We start from the raw sequence: 25,116 nt of genomic DNA on the forward strand, positions 1-25,116 counted from the left end.
TATTAAAATATGAACATGCCAAATCAATTTCATAATACGGATTTTCATAATTATTACCATTTAATGTAGAATCTTTATATCTAGATAAGAAATCATATTCAATATTATTTAAAATCTGACAAATACTACCCACCCTATCGAAAATCATTAGATAAATATAGTGTGAGACAAATACATAAAGGGTATGATGAAGAAACGAAGTTGGGGGAAAATAGGGAGAAGTTTTTAATGAATGAAAAATAAGGAAATTGGGTGTAGATTAACATGTAAACAAAACTCAGCTTACAAGGGTATTATATTAATTTTACATGAAGCAATTTTTAGTTGCGAAGCTACTCTATAATTTAAATATTATAAAATATAATGTAAGAGGATAAAACTTAGAAAAAAAAATCAAAGTATTACATATAATAGAATCATAATGTTTAACATTTAACAATATTTCTCAATTATTTGATTAGGTGTGATTTCAAACATTTTCACTTTGAATACTTTATCACTCTTTTTAGTAATAAATTTGACAATTTTGCCATCTAGATGCCATACTTTTTCAAATTTCTCAGATTGAATCAATTTTTGCATGACAGCATAACGGCGTTTGGTAAGATCAGCAGCAATACGATAACTTTTTGTGCCTTTTTCACAATCAATTTTCCGAACCTTAGCAAAATTTTTGTTGGCAAGAATTAGATTTCGAAGGTTGCGATTTTTGAAGCGCACAAAAATAGGTGGGCACATATAGTTACCACTCTTTGGGATGGGCAATACATGAGCTGTTTCAATGTAATCTGATGGATGTTCAACGCTGAAACCAATAGAATCTTTCTTTTTGTTCAAAACAGGCCCAAGCATCTCATGCACCGCAGCCATGCAAAGCTTAGCATGGTCATATTCAGAGATATTTTTGGCTTGGGCTTCTGGTACAAACAAACCATTTATACGCACACAGTAATTCCTTGATGCCTGCTCTCTAGCATCCACTCCTTCTCTGACAGCCTCAAGTCCTTCCTTTAAAGGAAGTATATCCTTATCATTAATTTGTGCTTTAAATGCAGATAGCTCGCTTTTTAAAGCATCTAAATCTGCCTTTTTAGGCCTGGACTCAAGATCTTCATTAAGCTTCTTTACCTCCTCTTTCAGATCTGTATTAGTATCCTGCAAATCACTCATGGCTTTAGAAAGAGAAGCCAGTTCTTTCTCATTTGCAGTAATACGGGCAGACAGACTCTCAATTACTTCTAATTTAGATAGCCTATCCTTAATATCCCGAATATCTTCTGATAGTGTAGTTTCTACACTTAAATTGTTAAACTTTGACATTTTGTTAATTTGATCCCTTGTATAGGAAATGAATTAGAAATACATGTGTTTATAGGATGAAAACTAAACACTAACTGTACCAAAGGATCTCGCCAACCGCTGGACCAATGTGGTTATCCTTTATAATGTAGCTTCTCACAGGTTTTAGGGAGGTTTGTAACTATTTTTCAACCAAAAGTGCACCTAGAGGCCACTAGCTCTATAAACACTGCATATTACTTATTTAAAGATAAAAAGTTTAAGTTCAGTTGATTAAATTATAACAAGGTCACTTAAGGGATAGGTCAATGAACAAATGATAAACCAAATTGCTTCATCCATCCATATATTAAAATTATTCGTTGAAAAATTTTTAAACTGTTATTTTCAACCATTTAATTTAGAATTTTAAAATTGTCTTTTTTTCTGCAAACGATTGAGATAGGTATGACGTTTATAAAACTTTGGGTACCCGTATTATTTACAGTGCAATGTCCCCTTTGTGTTAACATGTTTTGAAACTTTTAGCATGACTTATAGAGTGGCTTCGTTGTTTTATACATTTTTATACACATATTTTTTTTTTTTCACTGCGACATTTTTCATTTATTTGAAATAGAAATATTAAATATTAATCATGCTCTATTACTTAGAGTACTTTTCTGCAAAATTTTATATTATTTTCTGCAAACGATTGAGATAGGTATGACGTTTATAAAACTTTGGGTACCCGTATTATTTACAGTGCAATGTCCCCTTTGTGTTAACATGTTTTGAAACTTTTAGCATGACTTATAGAGTGGCTTCGTTGTTTTATACATTTTTATACACATATTTTTTTTTTTTCACTGCGACATTTTTCATTTATTTGAAATAGAAATATTAAATATTAATCATGCTCTATTACTTAGAGTACTTTTCTGCAAAATTTTATATTATTTATATAGAAAATTTCTTATTTTTCTGAAATAAAATCTGCACTGTTATGTTGAGTAACATTTTGTGCTAGAAAATTTATTTATTACATCGTATTATAGACAGCTTTCCGCGGGTATTAAAATTAAAAATTATAAGATTAAAAAAGTTTTTTTAGGCCAGAGGGGCCAAAGTCCCGGGGTAACAAAACTGGCAGTAATTTTATTATTTTTATTTTAATTATCGTTGAATACGACGCTAAATATGTCTTTTCAGTATGGCAGAGAACCTGTTCCAATCCAGCGGATATTTATATGTTTCGAAGCCATACCGGAAAGAAAATTTCATATTTTTCTGAAATCAAAACCGCGCTGTTGTGTTGAGTAAGATTTTGTGCTAGCAACCCCTTTCTCAACTTTCTTCTCTACTATAAAGTTGTCTGCCTGTCCGTGTGCACGTCATGTAGTGTTTGTGTGTGAGCTTTAGTGTGTGTGTGTGTGTGTGTGTGTGTGTGTGTGTGTATGACTGTGTTTATATTTGAAGTCCACTCTTGTCTGCAGTGTTTAAAAGAAATCGGCCACCGCAGTTGATATTGTGTTTGATAAGTTAATATTACGTGATTGTTACAGGAAGTGATATGGTTGTATTTTAATATAATATATTTATGCATGTGATATTTCATTTTAACATTAATTTAAAGCAATTAAGTTAAGTAATGACCGTAAAAAAACTTTTTTTAAAAAGATAAACGTATTTATGAATCATTTTTCCGCATATAGAGGTACATCAAAGTCCCCTATTCAGAAAAGTGTAAACACAAAATTACATACTTAAACAACAACAAAAGTAGAAAAAGATAAAAAAATATTTTTTGCTTTATATTTAAAAGAAAATAGCCTTATTAATTTCAAGCTATTTTTATTATTTTTGCTAACCGGCAAAAATAATATTTTGTATGTTTTTTTTGGAACATATTTTACCTCTCTAGAGTGTACGTCCACACCTTATTTATTTTCGAAGCTTTTCTATAATTAGGTTCGGTCCGTCAGTCTGAAACGGTTAGCTCTTTTCGTTAATTTAGACAGAATAGAATTGTCCTATCGATTGCATACTTTAATTATGAATTCTATAACAGTAAGTGTGATATAGAAAGCGCAGCAACTCTAAAATCTATAACTAAATTTTTATGTGATATAATTATCCTAATTATTGGAATTTTTGGAGTACTGATTCCTAAGAAAACATAATACAATATTTTAAGGGAAGCATCGCTTTAGACTAGTCCAAAAAATTAAAAGTAAGTCCTTTAAACAGTGTCATATATAACGGTTTTGCCACAAATAAACGTTTAAATTTGTCAAAATTATATATTTATATTCTGCTTAACCAGTTATGACACTCTACAAGAGTTAATGTTAGTTTAATGTTAGCTTCTCTATTATGGATGTTGTCATCCTTGTTTACCGTCGCAGCTATTCCTTAATTGAGTGTCTATATAGCACGTCAGACATGTTTTTAATTCATTTTCGTATGTAGTTGGAATAGAACAGTCTTATCAAATTAAAACTTGATGATTTGTTATTATCAAAATCACAGAGGCGTATCGTAGAAATACTAAACGTACACATAGTATTTTTTGTTTTATTTATTTTTAATATAATAGGTTCCTAAATGTTTTTGCTATTTTTCTGTCCCAAGTATTTTTAATCTAAATAAAGCATATCAAAGCTTCGCGCAATGAACTCCGTGATCCTTGTTGTTTTTCCCGTAGATTTCTAATGTATGTTAACAGAAAGTCAGATAAAACAAGATATATGTGTGTATATATATACCCAGGGATCTAAAGGGATGAGACAAGGCCCGATAAATTGATTTACATCCCCAATGATGATACACAAAATTAAACTTTTTATAGATTACAATTAGTGGTTGAAACGCTTTGACACGCAACTTAATGAACCAACCAATCAAATTTAATAAAAGTCCGCAAATTTCTTAAGCCGACGAGTAAGGATATGATATTATAAAACGTTGGGGGACTAGTGTAACAAACAGCTCAATGTCCCTTTCCTCCCTGGTGTACAATATACCTCTATCCCGATGCAGTTGCATGTTCAAATTTTTAGTTCCGGAGCTACACTATAAGTAACTTTTTCTGTACGTCATATGGAGGAAATATGATTTACTTTCATATCATTACAAATAGAAGAAATTATCTTTGACCCTTATCATTGGGTATTTTACTATGTCAGTCTGTCGTTCATTACATTGAGAAAATGGCATATGCGCTCTGATTCTACTAACTTTGTTACTGACATTTTTTAAGAAGATTTTCTTGCACTATAAACATGTTCTTATTATACGTTGTCCAGAGATAATCACGGCTCCTGAACATATCTTTATATTTTTAATAAATATTTTTATTGATGTCCTTTCCACTCATGGATGTTGTCATCCTGACTCAACTTAATCTTTCAGAGTGACATTAAAGACAAGTCTCTTGATTATTTTTCTTATCCACTTTGTATTCTACAAGCGGCTACGCCCTAGCATCTAGGGGTTCTATATTTGAAGGGATATGAAAGGGCTAAAAAATATCCTAAAACCATACCCAGACTTAATGATAAAAATGAAAAATCCTAAAACCATCCTCAGACTCTTAAGAAGTTATCATGTAAAGGAGAACCATATCGGTTTACGGTTAGCGAGATCCTTCGGTACAGACTTCATGTTACATTATGATAAGGATATCTGGATAGTTTTTTTTTTTAAAGAAGCGCAGCAATAAAAGGCTCATCATTTGTAAAAATCCAGCCAATACGGGAAGAAAATAGCATAAACTATCCCATGGAAAGCTTCCTTAGAAAGAGAGGGGTAGGTTTCTGGTAAAATCCGTAAAGGTTATGTGTTTTAAGTTAAAAACAAAACGATAAAAATTTATGTTAACTTTAAAAAAAAAGATTTTTGTCTACAGTTCTCTTCTAATAAGAAATACACATATTTAGTGAATATTATTGTTCTACTGCTATTTTTAATCCTTAAAACACACATCTTTACGGATTCTACCAGAAACATACCCCTCTCTTTATTTCTCCCCTATTATGTTAAGTTCTGTCATTAATGGGCAAAAAATCTAAGAAGGGACGGGAAATTGTAAATTATAATGGTACCCAAACTTTACTTTGTTGATTGGTTTCATCTTGCAGTATCCAAACTTTTCAACCAACCAATTTAATCTTCAAAAGAAGTAATTTTGTTTATATCAATTGACTTATCTCTTATTATAAACACCAATGAATATGACTTTTCCCTGAATATATTTATACATATGGTAACAATAATTTATCATTGTATGTATATTGTATAGTCAAAACAAACACTCAAACATCAGTCTGTTGCTTATATATAAAGAGGGAGACAGTGATCTGTCAATAGCATATGAATTATTATAGACCCCAATTGCTACATATAAATATATTTTTTTCAAATTTTCTTTTTTTTCTATTTTTAAAAGCATACGAGAAAATTACATTTTCTACCGACTGATTGACGTAATAACAGACAAAATGAATTATAGAGTTGCGTTACTAAAATCTACATGATACTTTTTCATATCCTATTCAAAAAGGGATAAAAGATTTGATTTTTATCATTTAAGCGTTAATTAATTATGCTTATTTTTTTCCTTTTAAGTTTTTAATTGACAATTGTAACTCTTATCAAAATATTTTGTTAATGATACAAAATTAATTAAAAGAATTATTAATATAACAAGAATTATTTTTTACATAGGTAGATAATAGTGTTCTTTAAAAATTTTTTCAAAAATGTAGTAAGCTATACAAAACAAGGAAAATAGCATCCATAAGTAGCATACAGCAGAATTCTGTATTTAAGTATTTGAAACTGCAGTAGGAGGGGAATTCCATAAGAAATGCCTGAAGCTCATCACAGCCAATTGCAATGTCATATTTCCACCATTACTTTAATGGCAAACATACTTACGTAGGGAAATTAAAGAGTAGCCTTGCTTCTATAAAGAAGTGAAATAAAATTCTGCTTTGTAGAGCTATTTATTAAAATCTATGTACTGTGAACCATAATTTATGAAATATTTATTCCAATATGAAAAATTTTATTTCTATGAATATGTATTGAAACAACTCTATATGTGAATTGTTTTAATATATAAAGTTTAAGGAATCTTTAAGGTATAAGACAATAGATAAAAAATTGATACACACACTATATTCAATACAAAATTACCTTTTTCCGTTTGACTGTTTGTCATTCTGAGCTTGGGCGAATTTTATTGTTTTTAGTTGTTATTAAAGATAGACGTTTAGAATTTTACATCTACTCTTTAACTCACTTTATCTTTCCATATTCTAGTTTTTATACATATTTATGAGCTTCATCACTCATGAATTATGTATCATCCTTGTTGTATGATTAAATACTCTATTTGATAGAAATATTGTATGGTATTACTTTAAATTGATATGCAAATTTTGCTACAATTTGTTCTACATTATTATATTTATTTTATTATATACTTTGTACATATTTTAAATTTAGTATTTAATTTTTATATGGTTTAAAATACGTACAAAGTAATGAACTTTTTTAAATAAAAAAAAGGAACTTAATACATTTACAGAAATCTATTTTGATTCAAGATTTTAAGATTACTTAACCCGCGATTGTGGCGAAACACCTTGCGCATCCGCTTGTTGTCGGGAAGGTGTTGGATTCGTTTCTAGGCCCGGCACCGCGTCATAACAAAAGACGCTAAAAATGGTTGATGCTCGACATAAATAGTGTAGAGTAGTGGGGGATGTCTTGACACAAAATAGGCGCAACTCATTACCATGCACAGTTAGGACTTCCAGCAAAGGTCATCCAATCAAATGGTTGGTTGTTTGAAGGTCGTTTGATCACATAACCCTGGACATTTTAAAGCAATGTTATTGATCTCGTACGGTATTGGATATCCAAGCAGAGAGGGAGGAGGGACAAAAGGCTGGTTATTACACTGGTCCCCAAAGTATGAAAGTTTTCTTTTCGTTGACTTAACAATTTTGGGGACTGTGGTCAATTTTGGTTGGTTGGTTCATTTAGTTGAGTGTTCAAACGTTTTAACCAATAATTGTAATCTACTGATGGGGTAATTTGGTGTATATGCATTGGGGATGTACATCAATTTTTCGGCCTTTGTCTTATCCCTGTAGATTCCTTGATTTTAATCAATTTATATTTTTCAGGTATCCACAAGTTTAAAATGGACGGGGACAAACCTTTCCTACACGGTTACCTCATTATCAAGTAAGTTCATCTTCCAGTATGGCTCTGAAACCGATTGATATCCGCTGGATTACAACCGGTTCTCAGCATACTGAAAGATCATGTATTATAGCTGGTTTTCTACGAATATTGGAATAAAAAATAATAATAATAAAATTAATAGGTACCAGTTTTGTTAGCCTAGGCCTTTGGCCATTTAAGTCAAACATAACTGGTTTTAATCTTATAATTTTATATTATAATATCGCGGAAAGCTGTTAAAAATACGATGCAATAAATAACTAATATGAATAAAATGTCACGGGTTTGTTTTAGGCCATTTTCCCTTACCTCTTACCTAGAGGATGGGGGCGAAGCGACTAGTAAGAATTACAAAGTACCATAACTAGATGAATGATCTTCTATTCCTTGTGATAATAAAATAAAACATCATCATTTTTTTAAAGAGATAATTTCTTTAGAGACTAGGCATAGTGAAAAAAGGCACCTAGTGGCACCTCTAGATTTACTTTTTATTTTTCTTGTAGTTTGTAATGAAGAATAATCAATAAAGTTGGATTATAAATATCTACAAATAAACATTATGTTTGCAAAGCAAAGATATTATACAATAAAAATATGTACGCTAGTATTCCAAAGAGGACTATCCACGAACCAGAGCAAGTGATTCTAATCATCTTCCAGCTTTGACCCATAGTATTTTTTTTAGTGAATATACTAGGTTTATGTTTAATATTTGCTTTATCGACTAAAAAGTTAGGTTTCACCATGGTTGTATATAAAAAAACTTTGAAATGTAAATCAACTTTTAAAGCAATATCATCAAATGCTTTGTTGAGTTTAAAGGCCAAAATAAAATAACACTGCAGAAAAGCATCAAATGTTGTAAATTGCAAAAGTACATTAATTAAACAGTTTACAAGTTACCAACCCTTTTTCTAAATATGCATTTTTAATCACAATAATATACTTTTGTGTCAAAGCTTTTAAACAACAGTTTGAACTCATCAAAACATTTGATGATATTGCACCAAACAATGCTTAACATTTCAAAGTTTAATTACCGATTAATATAAACTGGGCTAGAACTGGTTCTCAGCCATACTGAAAAATCATGATAATTTTCCACAAATATTAAAATAAAATTCATAAAAGATAATAGCATTTTTGTAAGCTCGGGCCTTCAGGCCCTCGGGGCTAACAAAACTGAGCTGGATCTTTAAATAATTTTAGTGGTGAGCTAGATCGGGGTGAGCCGAATTTCAGCCAATCACAGCGCGGCATTTCATAAAATGCTGTTCTCTCATTGCGCACTGGTCCGGAGGGGTCAACAATTCAATTTTTCCTACCCATCAATTTAGACAAAAGTTGACCTGCCAGCCTTCAAAGACATCCTGGGCCACCTATATTTAAATATCAACCCATGTTGATAATATGTTTTTTGAAATAATTTGGGGCCAAAGCTGCAGAACTCTAAAATCTAAGAACGTATTATTGACATTGTTAAATTGGCTATACTTGCTTAAATCTGATAAAATCAAATATCCGCATGTTGGAAATTGTCCAACTAAAATAAGTCCTATATAAGTTCAAAAATTATTTATAACACAAAAAATGGTACAAAATGCAAAAATGTGTTTTTTTTTCTTAGTTTTTAAGATAAGGGTAAGTTTGGCAAAATTTTCTTATTGAGTACTCTCTGAGCTTTTCGCATGTTTATTAAAGAGAATTTGTTGGTATTGCAATTAGCTTCATATTTCACGATATATATGGCATCCGGTTTTGTTCGTTTTTTGCATTATCTTAAAAACTAATAGATTGATTAAATTTCATCAATGTTGTAATTTAGAATTATTCCGACGCACGTAGAGGGGGGAAGGATCTATTTTTGCGGAGTAATATCTAATAAACAAAATGAAAACATACGAAATAGCTAAATAGTATAAAAATCTGTTATATTTCATGTAGGTTAGTTAAAATAAATTTTTAAATGTCAATTTTATTGTTTTATATTCATATAATTGATATTATTCTTTCAGCCTACTCTTTATGTTTCTTCATGTGTGTGTGTGTGTGTGTGTGTGTGTGTGTGTGTGTGTGTGTCTGTATGCATTCGCGCCTTGTTATTTCGTAGCGTAGAGTGAGGAGAAACAAGAATACACACACACACATTCAAACACACAAACAAATGCATCCTTATAAAAATATGCCATAATTTTATTAGCCTCAAGATGAAATAACAATGATTTAAAATATTTTCTAAATGGATAAAATCAAGAAAATTTAGATAAAATAATCAAGATATTAAAAATTAAAAACGCGCAAATTTGAAATTTGCAGCTGGTGAAAAAATGGTTATACTTACAAAAATTTTTACTTCACATGATATTTAGCCAATGCAATTGTCTACAAAAAAGTATTTCAGAGTCTTCTTGATTTGACAACTCCTTCCCGCCCTAAATGTCCAATAAAACCTCGGGAACGGCAAAAATCAGACTTTAAAGGTCATTTTAACGGTCTTTGACCTTCGAGGTCATGTATTTTTTTTTTCATAAATGGACTCCCTGACCCATAAAACCCCTAATTTGCTGTATTGGGCATTAAAATCGGCCAAAAGACGGCTGAAAACGAATTGTTGACCCAAAACTGCGTTTTCAGACCAGTGTGCATTGGTGGAAAGTTGGCTCACCCCAAGCTGGCTCACCACTAAAATGATTTAAAGATCCAGCTCTGGTTTCAATCTGGCTGGTTCAACAGCCAAGACTTTAATGGATTTTTTCTTCCTTGTTTTGTACATATCATACTGATTGTATATCTGCAACATTGATAAATATAAATAAAAAGTACATATTTAATAGATATCTATAATACAAAGTAGAACGATGTCTGTCTGTCCGTCCCTTAAGATCTCGGTAACCACTGATCCGATCGGATTCTACTCTTCAGGGTATATACCTATTGGTCCTGTGGTGGTTTTAAGCTATTTTCTTGGGGGGTGGGACACCCCCAACCCCCCAAAAACGAAAATATCCCCCCCCCATTTTTTTTTTTTTTTTTTTCTGAAGATTTCCTTGGTCCTTTATGTTTTGTAGAAGATTTCCTTGGTCCTTTAACGAATTTCGCCTTAATTTTTTTTTATCACCTCTTGGGGCAAAGCCGCTAGTTATTTATAAAATGTTCTTGATTAAAGGATACCTAAATAACAGCAGGGAGGTAGGGGACATTGGACTGGTATATTTACCAAAAGTTTTATAATAAAATCGTTTTCTTATTCATTGGATTAAGATTTCAGGACTTTTATTAAATAGGATTATCCACGAACAAGAGCAAGTGATTCTAAGCATCTTCCAGCATTGACCCATAGTATTGTTTTAGTAAATATGTATACTAGGTTTATGTTTAATATTTAGTTTATTGACTAAAAAGTTAGGTTTCACCATGGTTTTATATGAAAAAAAACTTTGAAATGTTAAGCATTGTTTGGTGCAATTTCACCAAATGTTTTGATGAGTTCAAACTGTTGTTTAAAAGCTTTGACACAAAAATATATTATTGTGATTAAAAATGTATATTTAGAAAAAGGGTTGGCAACTTGTAAACAGTTTAATTAATGTACTTCTGCAATTTACAACATTTGATGCTTTTCTGCAGTGTTATTTTATTTTGTCCTTTGAACTCAACAAAGCATTTGATTATATTGCTTTAAAAATTGATTTACATTTCATATAAAACCACGGTGAAACCTAACTTTTTAGTCGATAAAGCAAATATTATACATAAACCTAGTATATTCACTAAAAAATACTATGGGTCAATGCTGGAAGATGCTTAGAATCACTTGCTCCTGTTCGTGGATAGTCCTCTTATGATTATTTTATTTTAAAAAGCAGTATCCAAAGTTTTTAATTAATACTATAAATCTACAGAAGGGGTACTTTGCATGTTTATTATCGTTACTTATATTATATACATCAATTTAGCGCCAATTGTCTTATCCCTGAAGATCCCTAAATTACATTAATTTAGAACTAATAAAATATTTCATTTATCCACCAGAGATGGGTTCTTAAAAAAGAATGCCGCGTTTTTTCGACATTTTTTAGACATTTATTGATTGAACGAAGACGATATCGTTATACAGAGTATACAACTTAAGAATTCAAAATTTTAAAATTAATATTTTAGCCATTTGTATAATGTCTAATACAGCTCTAAAAAGATGCAGCTAAAATGGATTAAAGATAATTTGTTTTCTTTTATGAAGGCCGTACCAACAAAAGCGAATTAGTATATAATACTTTTATACAGGGATCTAAAGGGATAAGACAATGACCGATAATATTAATATCAACCCAAAAGAAATTACCCCTTCTTTAGATTGAAAATAGGGGTTGAAACTTTAGAACACTCAAAGTTATAAGTAAACGAATAAGAAAACGTTAACATGAATCATTGGGGACCAGTGTAATTAACAGCTTCTGCCCCCTCTTTCTCTCTGACTTTTATGTTGTTTAAATTCCAATATTAGAGATATTCTACTGCGTCGTATATTGTCATTCTTGTTTTCAGGGTAGAAGAGGCTAAGGCGCTGCCTGACATGGAAAACTGGTATTCAAAAATTGTCGACAAAAAGGATGTCACCGACCCATTTGTCGATGTCAAGCTGGACAAGTAAGTTTTTTTCCTTCAAAAACTTCGATACCTATTAATATCCGCTGGATTAGAACCGGTACTCAGTTATACTGAAAAATTAAGTATAGCATAGTATTATATCCAGTTTTTTACGAATATAAAAATGTACGATCATAAGATTAAAACCAGTCTTGTTAGCCTGTGCCCTCGGCATCTACTGGTTTTAATCTTTTAATTTAACAGTTTTATGTGCGTGGAAAGCTTTTTATAATACGATGTAATAAATAACTTATTTAGTAGCGTAGCTGCTCTATTAGAATAAGAATGTTGTTCTTGATTTTAAAGTACTATTACCTTAGATTAAATTGTTGTTATACATATAAATCACAGATTTTAATTTACAAAGGAAAGAAACTCCATAAGTTTTGAGCATATTCATAATATAAGTTTAACCATCTTACTTGGAGTACTTTTTATCAACTTTATTCATGTTAATAATCCTATTATATAAAGTCATAAGCTTTTTTGTCTGTAGCGAACGATCTCGCTAACCGCTAAATCGATATGGTTCTTCTTTACAGTGAAGCCTCTTGTAGGTCCTGAGATGGTTTTAAGCAATTTTTTTAAAATAAGTCTGGGTATGGTTTTTGGCTATTTTTTTTTGCCCTCCGAACATAGAGCCCATAAATGATAGGGGCGCAGCCGCTAGTATTCTATAATACAATAAAGAGGGTAATTTTTTCACAAAATTCATCAAAGTTGCGTGCAAGCTTTCGGTCAAATGCAGGAATAGGTATAACCAACAAGCAAATTAAATATGAAATAATATTTGGAGGGCAAATGGAGAGGTCGTCAATTTTACGATGTGTTGCCCCCCAACGACAGTTGAAAAACATGTATAGGTTTTGTGATTTTTTCCCGAATTAATTTCGTTATTGGTAGAAGCTGGGTCAAATGCGCTTATTAGGCCAAACTTATTTTAATTAAATATAAACAAACGCATACTATGCAAAAAAAAAAGCCTCTTTATATTTTGATCTATTTAAAGATTTAGTGGTTTCCCTAAAAGTCCTCCAATAGATAAGCTCTTAAATATTTTTTTAATAACTGGTTTTAGATTAAAATGATTTTTTTCATAGAAAACTTATTGAAACTAATATAGGTATGTTTTCTAGACTTTCCTGGTACTGTCTGGTATATGAATTTTCTTTTTTCCTCATAATATTGTATAATATGTATGAGACAATTTATTTTGACAAAATATGTTAAAAGAAAATGGGTGAAGAGCTATGGGACAATTTGCATCACAATAAGAACATGCAGTGTGCCATTATTTTCGCACAAAAACCCGGATTTTTTAAAATTTAATCGTAAAATCAGAATATCATGAGATCACTTTTTTAAAGAGTAGAAGGTAAATATTGTATATTTTTTATTTCATACATAAAAATTTGGATTTTATCCTTCTCCCTCCCCCCTCCCCAAACCCAGAAAAATCTAAAATTACCAAATGATGACATGAATAGAATGGAACAACCGCATAGCATATTATAATGGTAATTAATATCCAATTAGAATGGTAAAATTGATAAAAAGTTACTTTCAAAGGCGTTTTGATCAACTTATATATTTAAAAATTATAATATTAATATGGTAATTTGCTTTGTTGTTATCTAGGCGAAATTGATAGCACACTGACATGAGAAACATAATTTCAACTATACTACATGGTTTTACAACATATATACTTTATTTTACAGCAAAAACTCTTGGCTTGAAGAGTTCAACCAAACATGAATTAATATTTCTCGTATTCATTCGAATCCGGTGGATAGAAACCGGTTCTCATCCATACGAAAAAACTATGTCTAGCATCGTATTATATCCAGCTTTCTACGAATATAAAAATGTATAGTCATAAGATTAAAACCAGTTTTTTTAGCCCGTGCCTTTGGCACCTCGGGGCTAAAAAAAACTTCTTTAATCTCATAATTGTACCAATGTACATTCTATATCCGCGGAAAGCTGTTTATAATACGATGAAAGAAATAACTATTTCATTATACTATCCGCGGAACTGTATTAATACGATGCGTTAATAGTTATTTCTCGCATCGTATTATAAACAGCTATCCACGGATATAAATTTTACAATTTTAAGATTAAAACCGGTTTTTTAGCCCCGATATGCCGAAGGCACGAGCTAAAAAACTGGTTTTAATCTTATGATTGTACATTTTTATATTCGTAGAAAGCTGGATATAATACGATGCTAGACATAGTTTTTTCGTATGGATGAGAACCGGTTCCTATCCACCGGATTCGAATGAATACGAGAAAATAATTTCTGAACATTGGCTTCAAAATCAAAACTTTTCTAAAAAATATTTTCATCTTGTAAAGAAACAAGAATTTTTATATTTTCCTCATAAAAAAAGTTTTTTATCTAAAAATTGGAAATTGATAACTGTTCAACTTTTAAATTTTAAAAGATTAAGGTAACAAGGATGATTCTATTTATAAGCGGCTATTACAGGCATCTCGAGAACTTAACATTTTAAAATGGCATTTCTTACTAATAGATAAGGTTTCGTGACAAACGCAGGAGTCCCAAAAGTCGGAGTAGACAAATGCGAGAGTGATAAAGGTTAGGTGAAGATATGAATATATAAATAAGCCCCCTGCAGAGGTTAGGTATTTAAAGATAGTTTAAAATAGGTTAGGTTAGGTTAAGTTTTCACTCAACGTTTGGAACTCCTGCGTTTGTCCCAGGACCTTAAACAATGATGAGAACATTCATAAGTAGCGAAGCATAAACAACCATGTATTGACAAATGGACAAAGTGAATTATAGAGCAGATTGTTCATGAAAATCTCCACAAGAACTTCCATTCCTGGATCAAGAGAGTTGTAGAATAGATGTTTATATGATATGTCACTGTAATATTCATATTTTTTCATGTAACATTTGATAGAAAATATATTTAATATATTGAAACTTTATGTTCGCCTAACAAAGTATTCCAGACATACAGAAGATCTAGTTTAGTTATAGAGAAGATACACATAGATTTGCAGAGAATCGTCACCCAAACATTCAGACATCTATCTTAAATAGGAGCCATGAAAATTACATATTCCTAAAAACCTTTCAGACGGACAGAATAATAATAGAGTAGCTTCTGTCCTTATATAAAAGTAACAAGATCTATGTCTGTCTGTTTCGCTGAAACGATATGGTTCTCCTTAAGTTGCATAGACGCTAGTATCAAATATTGTATTAACCATCTTTGTAATTTGTTATCATTTTTTAGAGTGAGAATTGCGAAGACTAAGATCATAGACAATGATTTGAATCCAAGATGGAATGAAACCTTCAACATTGCTGTAAGTTGTCATCTTTATGTAAAAATAACAGGATGTCTGTCTGTCTTTCTGTACCGAAGGATCTTTCCAACCGCTGAACCAATATGGTTCTCCTATACTATCATTTAAAGAAAAAATATGAATGAGGTCCATATTAGCAGCATAAATTGACAAATTTTCCCCTGTCCATGGATTCTATATCAATTCACAGAAATCAATTGGCGGCAATTTTAAGAAAAATATACACGAGGTCCACATTAGCAACATAAATTGACTAATTTTCCTCCTGTCAATATATCCACGTATTCTATATCCTTTATTATATCATATCTGTTACCAAAGAAGTTAAAGTATTGAATTGAAAACCTCAAATATTTCTTGGAAAATTGAAGAAAAGTTGCGCTTTCGTCAAGAAAAAATTATCTCAAACTTGAATTGTACTGTTATCCAGTTGGGACAAAACTGAAATAAAACTGAGAACTGACTAAGTGGCTTGTATGAAGATTTTAACCTTCTAAATTACAAAATTGTTAATACAGTCAGCTATACTTTTTACTGTTTTGCTCATAATAAAAAGTTTTAACCCTTTGTAAATTTGACAAACATCGCCGAATACCAGTGATTCTTGCTTTTATTATATTATCAATTAAAAAGGCATTACTTTGATTATTCTTCTGGATAATTTTTGAACTCGTGGAATTTGACTAAAGCCAGATGCACTTTTTGGTCTTTCAAAAGTTCCAGTTTTATTTCAGGCTAGCCAGGAATATTTCTACCTGGATTATATTCTATACTTTATCTTCTTTTTCTGTCTTTTACAGCAATATTTAACATTATTTTAGGTGTGCCACAAGGCGAATGTTTTGATATTTGATGTCCGTGACAAGGATCATGCCTATACTGAGGAGATCGGCAAGGTTTGTATTATATTTACAGTATGGCTTCGAAACCGATTAATATCCGCTGGATTAAAGCTGGTTCTCAGCCATACTAAAATCTATGTATAGCATCGTATTACAGACAATTTTCCACAAGTGTTAAAATAAAAATTATAAAATTTAAACCAGTTTTCTTAGACCGGGCCTTCGGCTACGCGGGGCAAAGAAAATCCTCTATTTCTTATTTTGATATCCGCGGAAAGCTGACTATAATACGATGCGATAAATATCTATTAGTTGCTTTTTCAATATCTCAATTCCTTCTTCCCGACGTAAAGTGTTGCTATCTATGTAAAGAAGAACTTAGCAGCTTTAGTTCCTTCTTTTGGTGGCTTTAGACTATTTTTAGTATTACATTAATGATAAAATTTTATTTATTTTGTAGGTTGAAATCAACACCCAACTGTTATTGAACGGCCAAGAGATTTCAAACTGGTTTGACATCAAGAAAAATTCTAAGGTTGCACTTTTTATTATTTTCAATAAAATAATATACTAATACATTATTTGGATCTACAGCAGTTCACGGTAAAATATTGCTGGTAAGCAATATTTTCAAAAATCTATGAAATTTAAAGGCTGCTAGATGCCAAACGGCTGAACGTGCAGATCATGCCCACACACTGTTTTAAGCGGCATAAGAAGCTTCACTAAAGAATAAACGCGTAAAATAGGTCTTTTTCGCGCATTTCTCTGCACTGCGAGATAATTATGCATTATAGATTTATGGCTATTCCAGATTATTTGTAGGCCTTCTTATGCCGCTTAAAATGGTGTGTGGGTATGATCTATACGTTCAGCCGTTTGGCAGCCAGCAGCCTTTAAAATTCCCAGATTTTTGGAAATATTGCTTACCAGCAATATTTTACCGTGAACTGCAGTAGATCCCATTATTACATAGACTATTGTCTTGTACAAGAGAAGCACAGTCATAGTAATATTACAATTTATTTTGTTTCAACTCAGAACATTAAATTGATGTACAGCAAACGTAAAAAAAAGTCTTTAGAAAAATGAAAATCATTTTCACCTTTGTAGAACTAGACTTGGTTTGGTTACCCCCGTAGCATGAAACCAAAGAAACTTAATTCATAATTTTTTCCTAATTTTTATTTTTATTTAGATGTTATGCGAAAATGTAAAAATAGTAATCTGCATGATCTTTAAATTCGTCTTAAAAAATGCTTTTTTAGTGTCCCAAATTTTTATCAATAGCTTGATATTTGGAGTTTTTTTTGTATAAGTTAAAGTTCCTTTTGGCGATGAGCAAGGACGTCCAAGTTTTTTTTGAAGGGGGAGGGGTGGGTCAAAAACCTGACCTTTTAGGTGTCCAATTACAAAAAATTATCTGTTTTTAATAACTAACGGTTATGTTTTTTTAGAAGTATCATAAGTTTCGGGGAGGGGGACGGGTGACACTCCCAAAAAAACCTTCTAAGGGATAAGATTATTATGGGGGGAGTGGAGAATTTCTAACACCCCACTCCCCTTGTTCGATTTTGGTGTTAAGATTTATATTATTGCTCGTTGTTGACGATTTTATAGATTAGTTATGATAATGAAAAATCCGCCAACAAAAATAACGTTGTCAAACAGCTGACTATATAAAATTTTGAAATAAAAATCTACGAGAATGATTGCACAATGATCATTTTTTGCAAATTTTTTTAATCATTCTATAAAATGGTAAGAAAACTTTGCATATCAGCTTTCAGCTTGAATTTTTTTTTTATTTTTACCTAATTTTGTAGGATGTTGTTAGCGATACTTTTCAAAATTTATTGAAGGGTCGATTATCAATGGAAAGTGAGGATGTAAGATTTGATAAGAAAAAAGTTTGGAAGATTTGCTTTTATTTTGTTTTTGTTTCTTGTGAATAGTTGCTTAAATATTTCATTCAAAGGTGGCAGGAAAGAGACGTTAACTTGCCCCAAAATTTGTTTGTGTTCATTTGGTACCCAAATTAAATTCCCACACAAAAAGATAACATTTTAAGCATTTTTAAGGTTAAATATACATATTTCAAATTATGTCCCCTTTCTTTTTTCTGTTGATTTAAAACCTTTCGAGGTACAACATTTTTTTGTAACAATATTTTGCAAATCCTCCTCCAGTAAACAACAGGCATATTTACAAATTAAATTTTGCGTTATCCCCAGACAGACTTATTGAGTTAGGTATCCTAAGCCTTATAAAAGTCATCTTTTGTATTATTCAACATATTTACATTGAACAATTTGGATCATGGAAAGAAAAAGAAGTAGCTGGTTTCATCGTATTACATAGTAGCTTTTCTCCTATTTCTATTCCCCAGCGGGGAGCTCTAACCCTGCGGGGCAATCAATAACATTTACCAACTTAACCTATACATAAAATAACCTATCAAAAGTTACTTTGGAAATACAATGAAGTCCGCAAATTCTTTTTCTTCCCATGATCCTACAATTTCAATAGCATATTAAATTTTGTGTATATCATCAAGATTAATCTCAACAGGACAAAATATCATTGGTATGAAAACTAAAAATATCTCTAGCTGTGTGTATTTTTAACTAACTTTGTGTTTTTTCTTGTATGTAAAGGCTTTATAAGCTCCCAAAGGTACGATATATTGTAATTTAGTGTGTCGTACCCAGGTTTCTGAAGGAATAAGGCAATGGACGTTAATTTTATGTACATTCCCAATTACGATAAACATAATTTTCCCTGATTGAACACTGAAAGTTTGAACCAACTGATCAAGAATGATCATTAGTACCTACCCAATATTTTAAGCCAATGAATACGATAACGTGTTCATAAAATTTTTGGTAATAGTCCATATCCCCCCACTCCTTGAATGTACCAAAAGACTAGAAGGGATTGTTCTTCAGGAAATGTATTAAAATATAAAATAGAATAGTTGAAGAAAAAATCAAATAGAGTCAAATCTTATAATTTAAAGTACTTTTATTCCTACCACTGCAGACAACTAAACCTTTGATGGCCCAGTCTTTGTTTAGAAGTCCTAACTTTTAACATGTTAATTTATGGCAAAAGGGGACTATCCACGACCAAGAGCAAGTGATTCTTAGCACCTTCCAGCATTGATCCATAGCATTTTTTAGTTAATATATTAGGTTTATGTTTAATATTTGGTTTATCGACTAAAAAATTATGTTTTACCATAGAATTATAGGGAAAAACTTTGCAATTTAAACATTTTTTCAGTGCAATATCATCAAATGTTTTGTTAAGTTCAAACTGTTGTTTAAAAGCTTAGACACAAAAGTATATTATTTTGATTAAAAATGTATATTTAGAAGAAGGTTTGGTAGCTTGTAATATTTTAAACAGTTTAATAAATGTACTTTTACAATTTACAGCATTTGATGCTTTTATTTCATTTTGTCATTTGAACTTAACCAAGCATTTGATGATATTGCATCAAAAAATGGTTTCCATTTCAAAGTTTTTAAAAGCGAAGCTTTTCTATAATTAGGGTCAGTCCGTACGTCCGTCCATCCGAGATAGATGGCTTTTATTCGTTAATTTAGGCATGTTAGAATTGTCCTATCGATTTCAAACTTTGCATGATGATTCCTGAAGTAGTTGGGTACGATTTAGAAAGCGTAGCAACTCTATAATCATTACCAGAATGTCCGTACGTCCATTTTAAACATGTTGATTTTTCAACGTTTTTAACAACAAATTTTCAAGTGTTCTAATTATCCGTTTGATCTGATTTTTGGTATATTGATTCCTGGGACAACAAAGAACAATATTATAAGCGAAGCAACGCTATAATCAAGTCCAAAAATGTAAGTATGTCCATAAACATTATCCTGCTTCAAGCAGTTTTTCAACAAATTTACTTACACTTTTGCATCGGCTCTTATACTTTTAAATTCTGATTATTCAGTTCAGATACTATACAAGTGTTAATGTCCGTTTGTCCTACCGTTTCTGTGCTTCGCTTTTATGGATGTTGTCATCCTTGTTTTCATATAAAACCATGGTGAAGCATAACTATTTAGTCGATAAAGCAAAAATTAAACATAAACCTAATAAATTCACTAGAAAAATACTATGGATCAATGCTAAAAGGTGCTTAGAATCACTTGCTCCTGTTCGTGGATAGTCCCCTTTGTTTCGAAATTTTAACCAATCCCATAGTTCCTCATACTAAACAAAATATTTGGGTATAGTCCCTTTTGTGACAACGCCTCCTAATGGGCGTTTCGTCGTATTTTCACAGTAGCCTTAAATAGGTTATTTTAGGTTTGGTTAGGTGATTGCCCCGCGGGGTTATCCCCCAACAGAGGCTAGAAATAGGGGAAAAGCTACTGTGAAAATACGACGAAACGCCCTTTAAAAAGCGTTGTCACAAAAGGAACTATATCTAAATAGTTTTCACCTTAACCCTGTTCCTTTTTGTGTTTGTATTACATGCATTGTTGTTCTAACCCATATACAAACAAACAATTACATTTTAGATTAAATAAATATCTTATTTTTCTTACAAGTCTGATTTGATTCAGAAAATTTTATAAAAACGAAGAAGGTTTTCTTAAAGAATAAACTAAAAAAGAAAGTGTTAATAAGTAACATCATATAATTTTTTTTAACGCCAACGCTTTCAAAAGTGAATAAAAATATCTTTTCAACGGAATTTTTTATAAGATCTATGGGTGTTTTGAAACACTTTTAAAGGGATCTTTAAATTAATTTGTTATGTTACCTACATTTTAAGTTGACCTTATTTACCAAAGACACTTTTTTATAAACCATAAAAACATACAACAATGAAAATCAAGACTGAGTTTAAATAATGACGTTTTCAACTGATTGCCTTTGATACACTATATGTTTATCCATAATGTTTATACTTCATGCTTTTTGCTAGCTGCAAGTGCTAAATTGGAATAAAAATATAATGATTTTCTTTCTTTTTTTTTAGACCAATGGGCAGCTGTTGATTTCTGTGCGTTACAGATCCATGTATGAAATTGGAGATTCTTATGAGGTAATTTCATTTTTTTTCTTTAAGGGGGGGGGGGGAAGTTTGTACACTTATAGGAAATGAAATTCAGTACCAAAGTTTGGGAGGGTCGTATGGGCTTGTTTTTAAAGTTATCAACCTAATTCTTTTTGTAGGCTCTCTTATATGACTTGATATACACGGAAAACTTTGAAAATTGAATTTCGGTACTTTCCTTGTAGGGGCTTGTGGAGCAAAAGACCCCCCAAAACACTAAAAATATGAGTTCTGACCTTATTTTTAAAGATATCGACCTGATTTTTTCTTTATAATACTTTTTTAACATACCCGAATCAACGAACCATTACAGATTTCATTTTGGGACTTTCCTTTTAGGGGCTTGTGGAGCAAGAGACCCCAAAAACACAAAAATATGAGTACTGGGCTTATTTTTGAAGATATCGACCTGATTTTTTTTATAATACTTTTTTTACTTAACCGAATCAACGAACCATTACAGATTTCATTTAGGGACTTTCCTCTTAGGGGCTTTTGGAGCAAGAGACCCCCAAAACACAAAAATATGAGTACTGGGCTTATTTTTGAAGATATCAACCTGCTTTTTTTACATAAAAATAATATTTAAACATAACCGAATCTACGAACCATTACAAATTTCATTTTGGGACTTTCCTTCTAGGGGCTTGTGGAGCAAGAGACCCCCAAAAATCATAAAAATATGAGTTGTGGGCTTCTCTTTTAAGATATCAACCTTATTTTTTTATATAATAAAAAAATACTATTTCAACATAACCGAATCTACGAACCATTACAGATTTCATTTTAAGACTTTCCTTTTACGGGCTTGTGGAGCAAAAGACCCCAAAAACACTAAAAATATGAGTTCTGAGCTTATTTTTAAAGATATCAACCTGATTTTTTATATAAAAATACTATTTTAACATAACCGAATCTACGAACCATTACAGATTTCATTTTGGGACTTTTCTTCTAGGGGCTTGTGGAGCAAAAGACCCCAAAAACACTAAAAATATGAGTTCTGACCTTATTTTTAAATATATCAACCTGATTTTTTTAGGAACACTTTTTTTAACATAACCGAACTAAGAAACCATTACAGATTTCATTTTGGGACTTTCCTTCTAGAAGCTAGTGGGGCAAAAGACCCCCAAAAAATATTTTTAGAGATATTGAGCTGATTTTTTTCATGTAAAACTTTTTTCACATGTTTGAACTAGGTAGCCAGTGAGCCACTAATAATTTCATTTTGGCACTTTCTATTTAGGGGAAAGTAGGGTAAAACACCTCCAAAACAAAATTAATTGAGTTCTCAGGTTATCTTAAAAAATAAGCTCAGAACTCATATTTTTAGTGTTTTGGGGGTCTTTTGCTCCACAAGCCCCTAGAAGGAAAGTCACAAAATGAAATCCTTAATGGTTTCTTAGTTCGGTTATGTTAAAAAAGTATTATTTTAAAAGGAGTGGGGACAAAACACCTAATTTAAAAATGCCTAACTAAAAATGCCTAACTAAAAACACCTAAGTTTAAAAATACCTAATGTTAAAAACACCTACGTTAAAAACACCTAATTTATAAATGCCTAATTTATAAATGCCTAATTTAAAAACGCCTAACTAAAAATGCCTAACTAAAAATACCTAATTTTAAAAATGTCTAATTTTAAAAACGCCTAATTTAAAAATACCTAATTCTAAACTATCTAAACGCCTAATTTAACAATGCCTAATTCTGAAATATCTATTTTTTTCCACTAAAATACATAAAATTTTGATAACATTAATTCAATTGGCTGAAGGATCTCGCTAGTCATTGAACCAATATGGTTCATCTTTACAATGAAGCTTCGCATTGTTCATGGTTTATAACACTTTTGTGGAGGTTATCAACACCCTCCAATGAGAAATCGCGCTTTCAAAAAATCCGCCCCCCTCCCCCCGTTTTTTATATTTCTTTAATCTTTCTTTATAAAACTAGAGCTAAAATGGGGGATGGTCAGGTCAACTATCACCCCCCAAGAAAGCGACGCTACGACTACTTAGGTTAGGGAAGAAACCAATAAAAATTAAAATTCATTTATCCTCTTAGAAATTTTTTTTTCAATTTTGTACCCCCCGCCCCCCCCCCCCTCTACCAACGAACAACTATTTTAGGTTAGGTTAGGTTTTAGGCTAGGGAGCCGAGTGCTGCAGCTAGGTAGGCAAGGGGGCCGAGCGCTGTGGCTAGGCAGGCAAGGGGGCCGAGCGCCGCGGCTAGGCAGGCTAGGGAGACGAGCGCTGCGGCCAGAGTTCATAGTTAGCTGTCAGGGGGGGGGGAGGTACTTTCTGAGAGGATAATACCCATTATTTATATAAAAAAAGTATGTTTTCATTGACTTTCATCTATGGGCTTTACCCCAATAGGCAATTAAAAAAAAAATATTTTTTGCAACCTTTTCAATTAACTGCCTTAAACAAAGTTGAGGGATTTTTTTTGTTTTTTGGGGAGAGGTTAGGGGTCGGTTTCCCACCCCTCAAGAAAATAGCTTAAAACCACCACAGGACCATTATATATATTCACTGAAGAGTAGAATCCAACCGGTTCAGTGGTTACTGGGATCTTAAGGGACAAGAATCAAGCTACTTTGTATTATAGATAATTAAATATCCTATATTATTCTAGCTATTACAGTAAAAAAAAAAAAAAAAACCCAAAATACCCCCAAAACCAGGGTAAAACCCCTATTACCCACGGCCCCGGGTTTTGCACAACCCTGCTCATATGAGGTGCCACAAACTTTTCATAAAATTTTATTTTTAAAAGCTAAGCTTTTCTATAATTAGGGTCGGTCCATCCGTACATACGTCCAGTTTTCTATTTCAAACTATATTTTGAAATTTTGGAGGGGGGTTGTAACCCCCTCCCCCCCTAGACTTATTGAATTCCCCTCCGCACTGCAACCGCTCCTAGAGGGCTCTAGGGGGCGTAGCCGCCGGTTTAATATATTCAACAATAGTTTTAAGATATGATGAAAATTAGGTTTTTTAAATTAGGTATTTTAAAATTAGGTATTTTTAAACTTAGGTATTTATATTTAGGTGTTTATAAAATTAGGCATTTTTAAAATTAGGTGTTTTGTCACATTAGGCATTTTTTAAATTAGGTATTTTTAAATTAGACATTTTTAAATTAGGTATTTATAAATTAGGTGTTTTGTCACATTAGACATTTATAAAATTAGGCATTTTTAAATTAGGTATTTTTAAATTAGGTGTTTTGTCCCCACTCCTTTTAAAAAGATCAGGTTGATATCTTTAAAAATAAGCTCAGAACTCATATTTTTAGTGGTTTTGGGGTCTTTTGCTCCACAAGCCCGTGAAAGGAAAGTCCTAAAATGAAATCTGTAATGGTTCGTAGATTTTTGGGGGTCTCTTGCTCCACAAGCCCCTAGAAGGAAAGTCCCAAAATGAAATTTGTAATGGTTCGTAGATTCGGTTATGTTTAAATATTATTTTTATGTAAAAAAAGCAGGTTGATATCTTCAAAAATAAGCCCAGTACTCATATTTTTGTGTTTTGGGGGTCTCTTGCTCCAAAAGCCCCTAAGAGGAAAGTCCCTAAATTAAATCTGTAATGGTTCGTTGATTCGGTTAAGTAAAAAAAATATTATAAAAAAAATCAGGTC

The 25,116-nt window shown here is 31.6% G+C and overlaps 1 protein-coding gene across 4 annotated transcripts in view; it reads left to right on the top strand.

Annotated features, from left to right (window-relative positions):
* Positions 1-25,116, top strand: part of LOC145328821 (uncharacterized) — a 323,279-nt gene that overhangs the window by 255,311 nt on the left and 42,852 nt on the right. The window contains exons 3-9 of one of the 4 annotated variants that reach the window (XM_080172722.1): positions 7,479-7,539; positions 12,088-12,189; positions 15,465-15,537; positions 16,359-16,433; positions 16,840-16,914; positions 17,578-17,592; positions 21,394-21,459. In XM_080172722.1, the coding sequence (XP_080028848.1) occupies positions 7,479-7,539; positions 12,088-12,189; positions 15,465-15,537; positions 16,359-16,433; positions 16,840-16,914; positions 17,578-17,592; positions 21,394-21,459 (467 nt within the window). Of the gene's footprint in view, positions 1-7,476; positions 7,540-12,087; positions 12,190-15,464; positions 15,538-16,358; positions 16,434-16,839; positions 16,915-17,577; positions 17,593-18,205; positions 18,269-21,393; positions 21,460-25,116 lie in introns of all 4 variants that reach the window. The other 3 variants (XM_080172721.1, XM_080172724.1, XM_080172723.1) reach the window with 3 other exon arrangements.

The sequence above is a fragment of the Acartia tonsa genome, chromosome 9 (assembly GCF_053477335.1).
Source record: "Acartia tonsa isolate MP-2025a chromosome 9, ASM5347733v1, whole genome shotgun sequence".
Lineage (NCBI taxonomy): Eukaryota > Metazoa > Arthropoda > Copepoda > Calanoida > Acartiidae > Acartia > Acartia tonsa.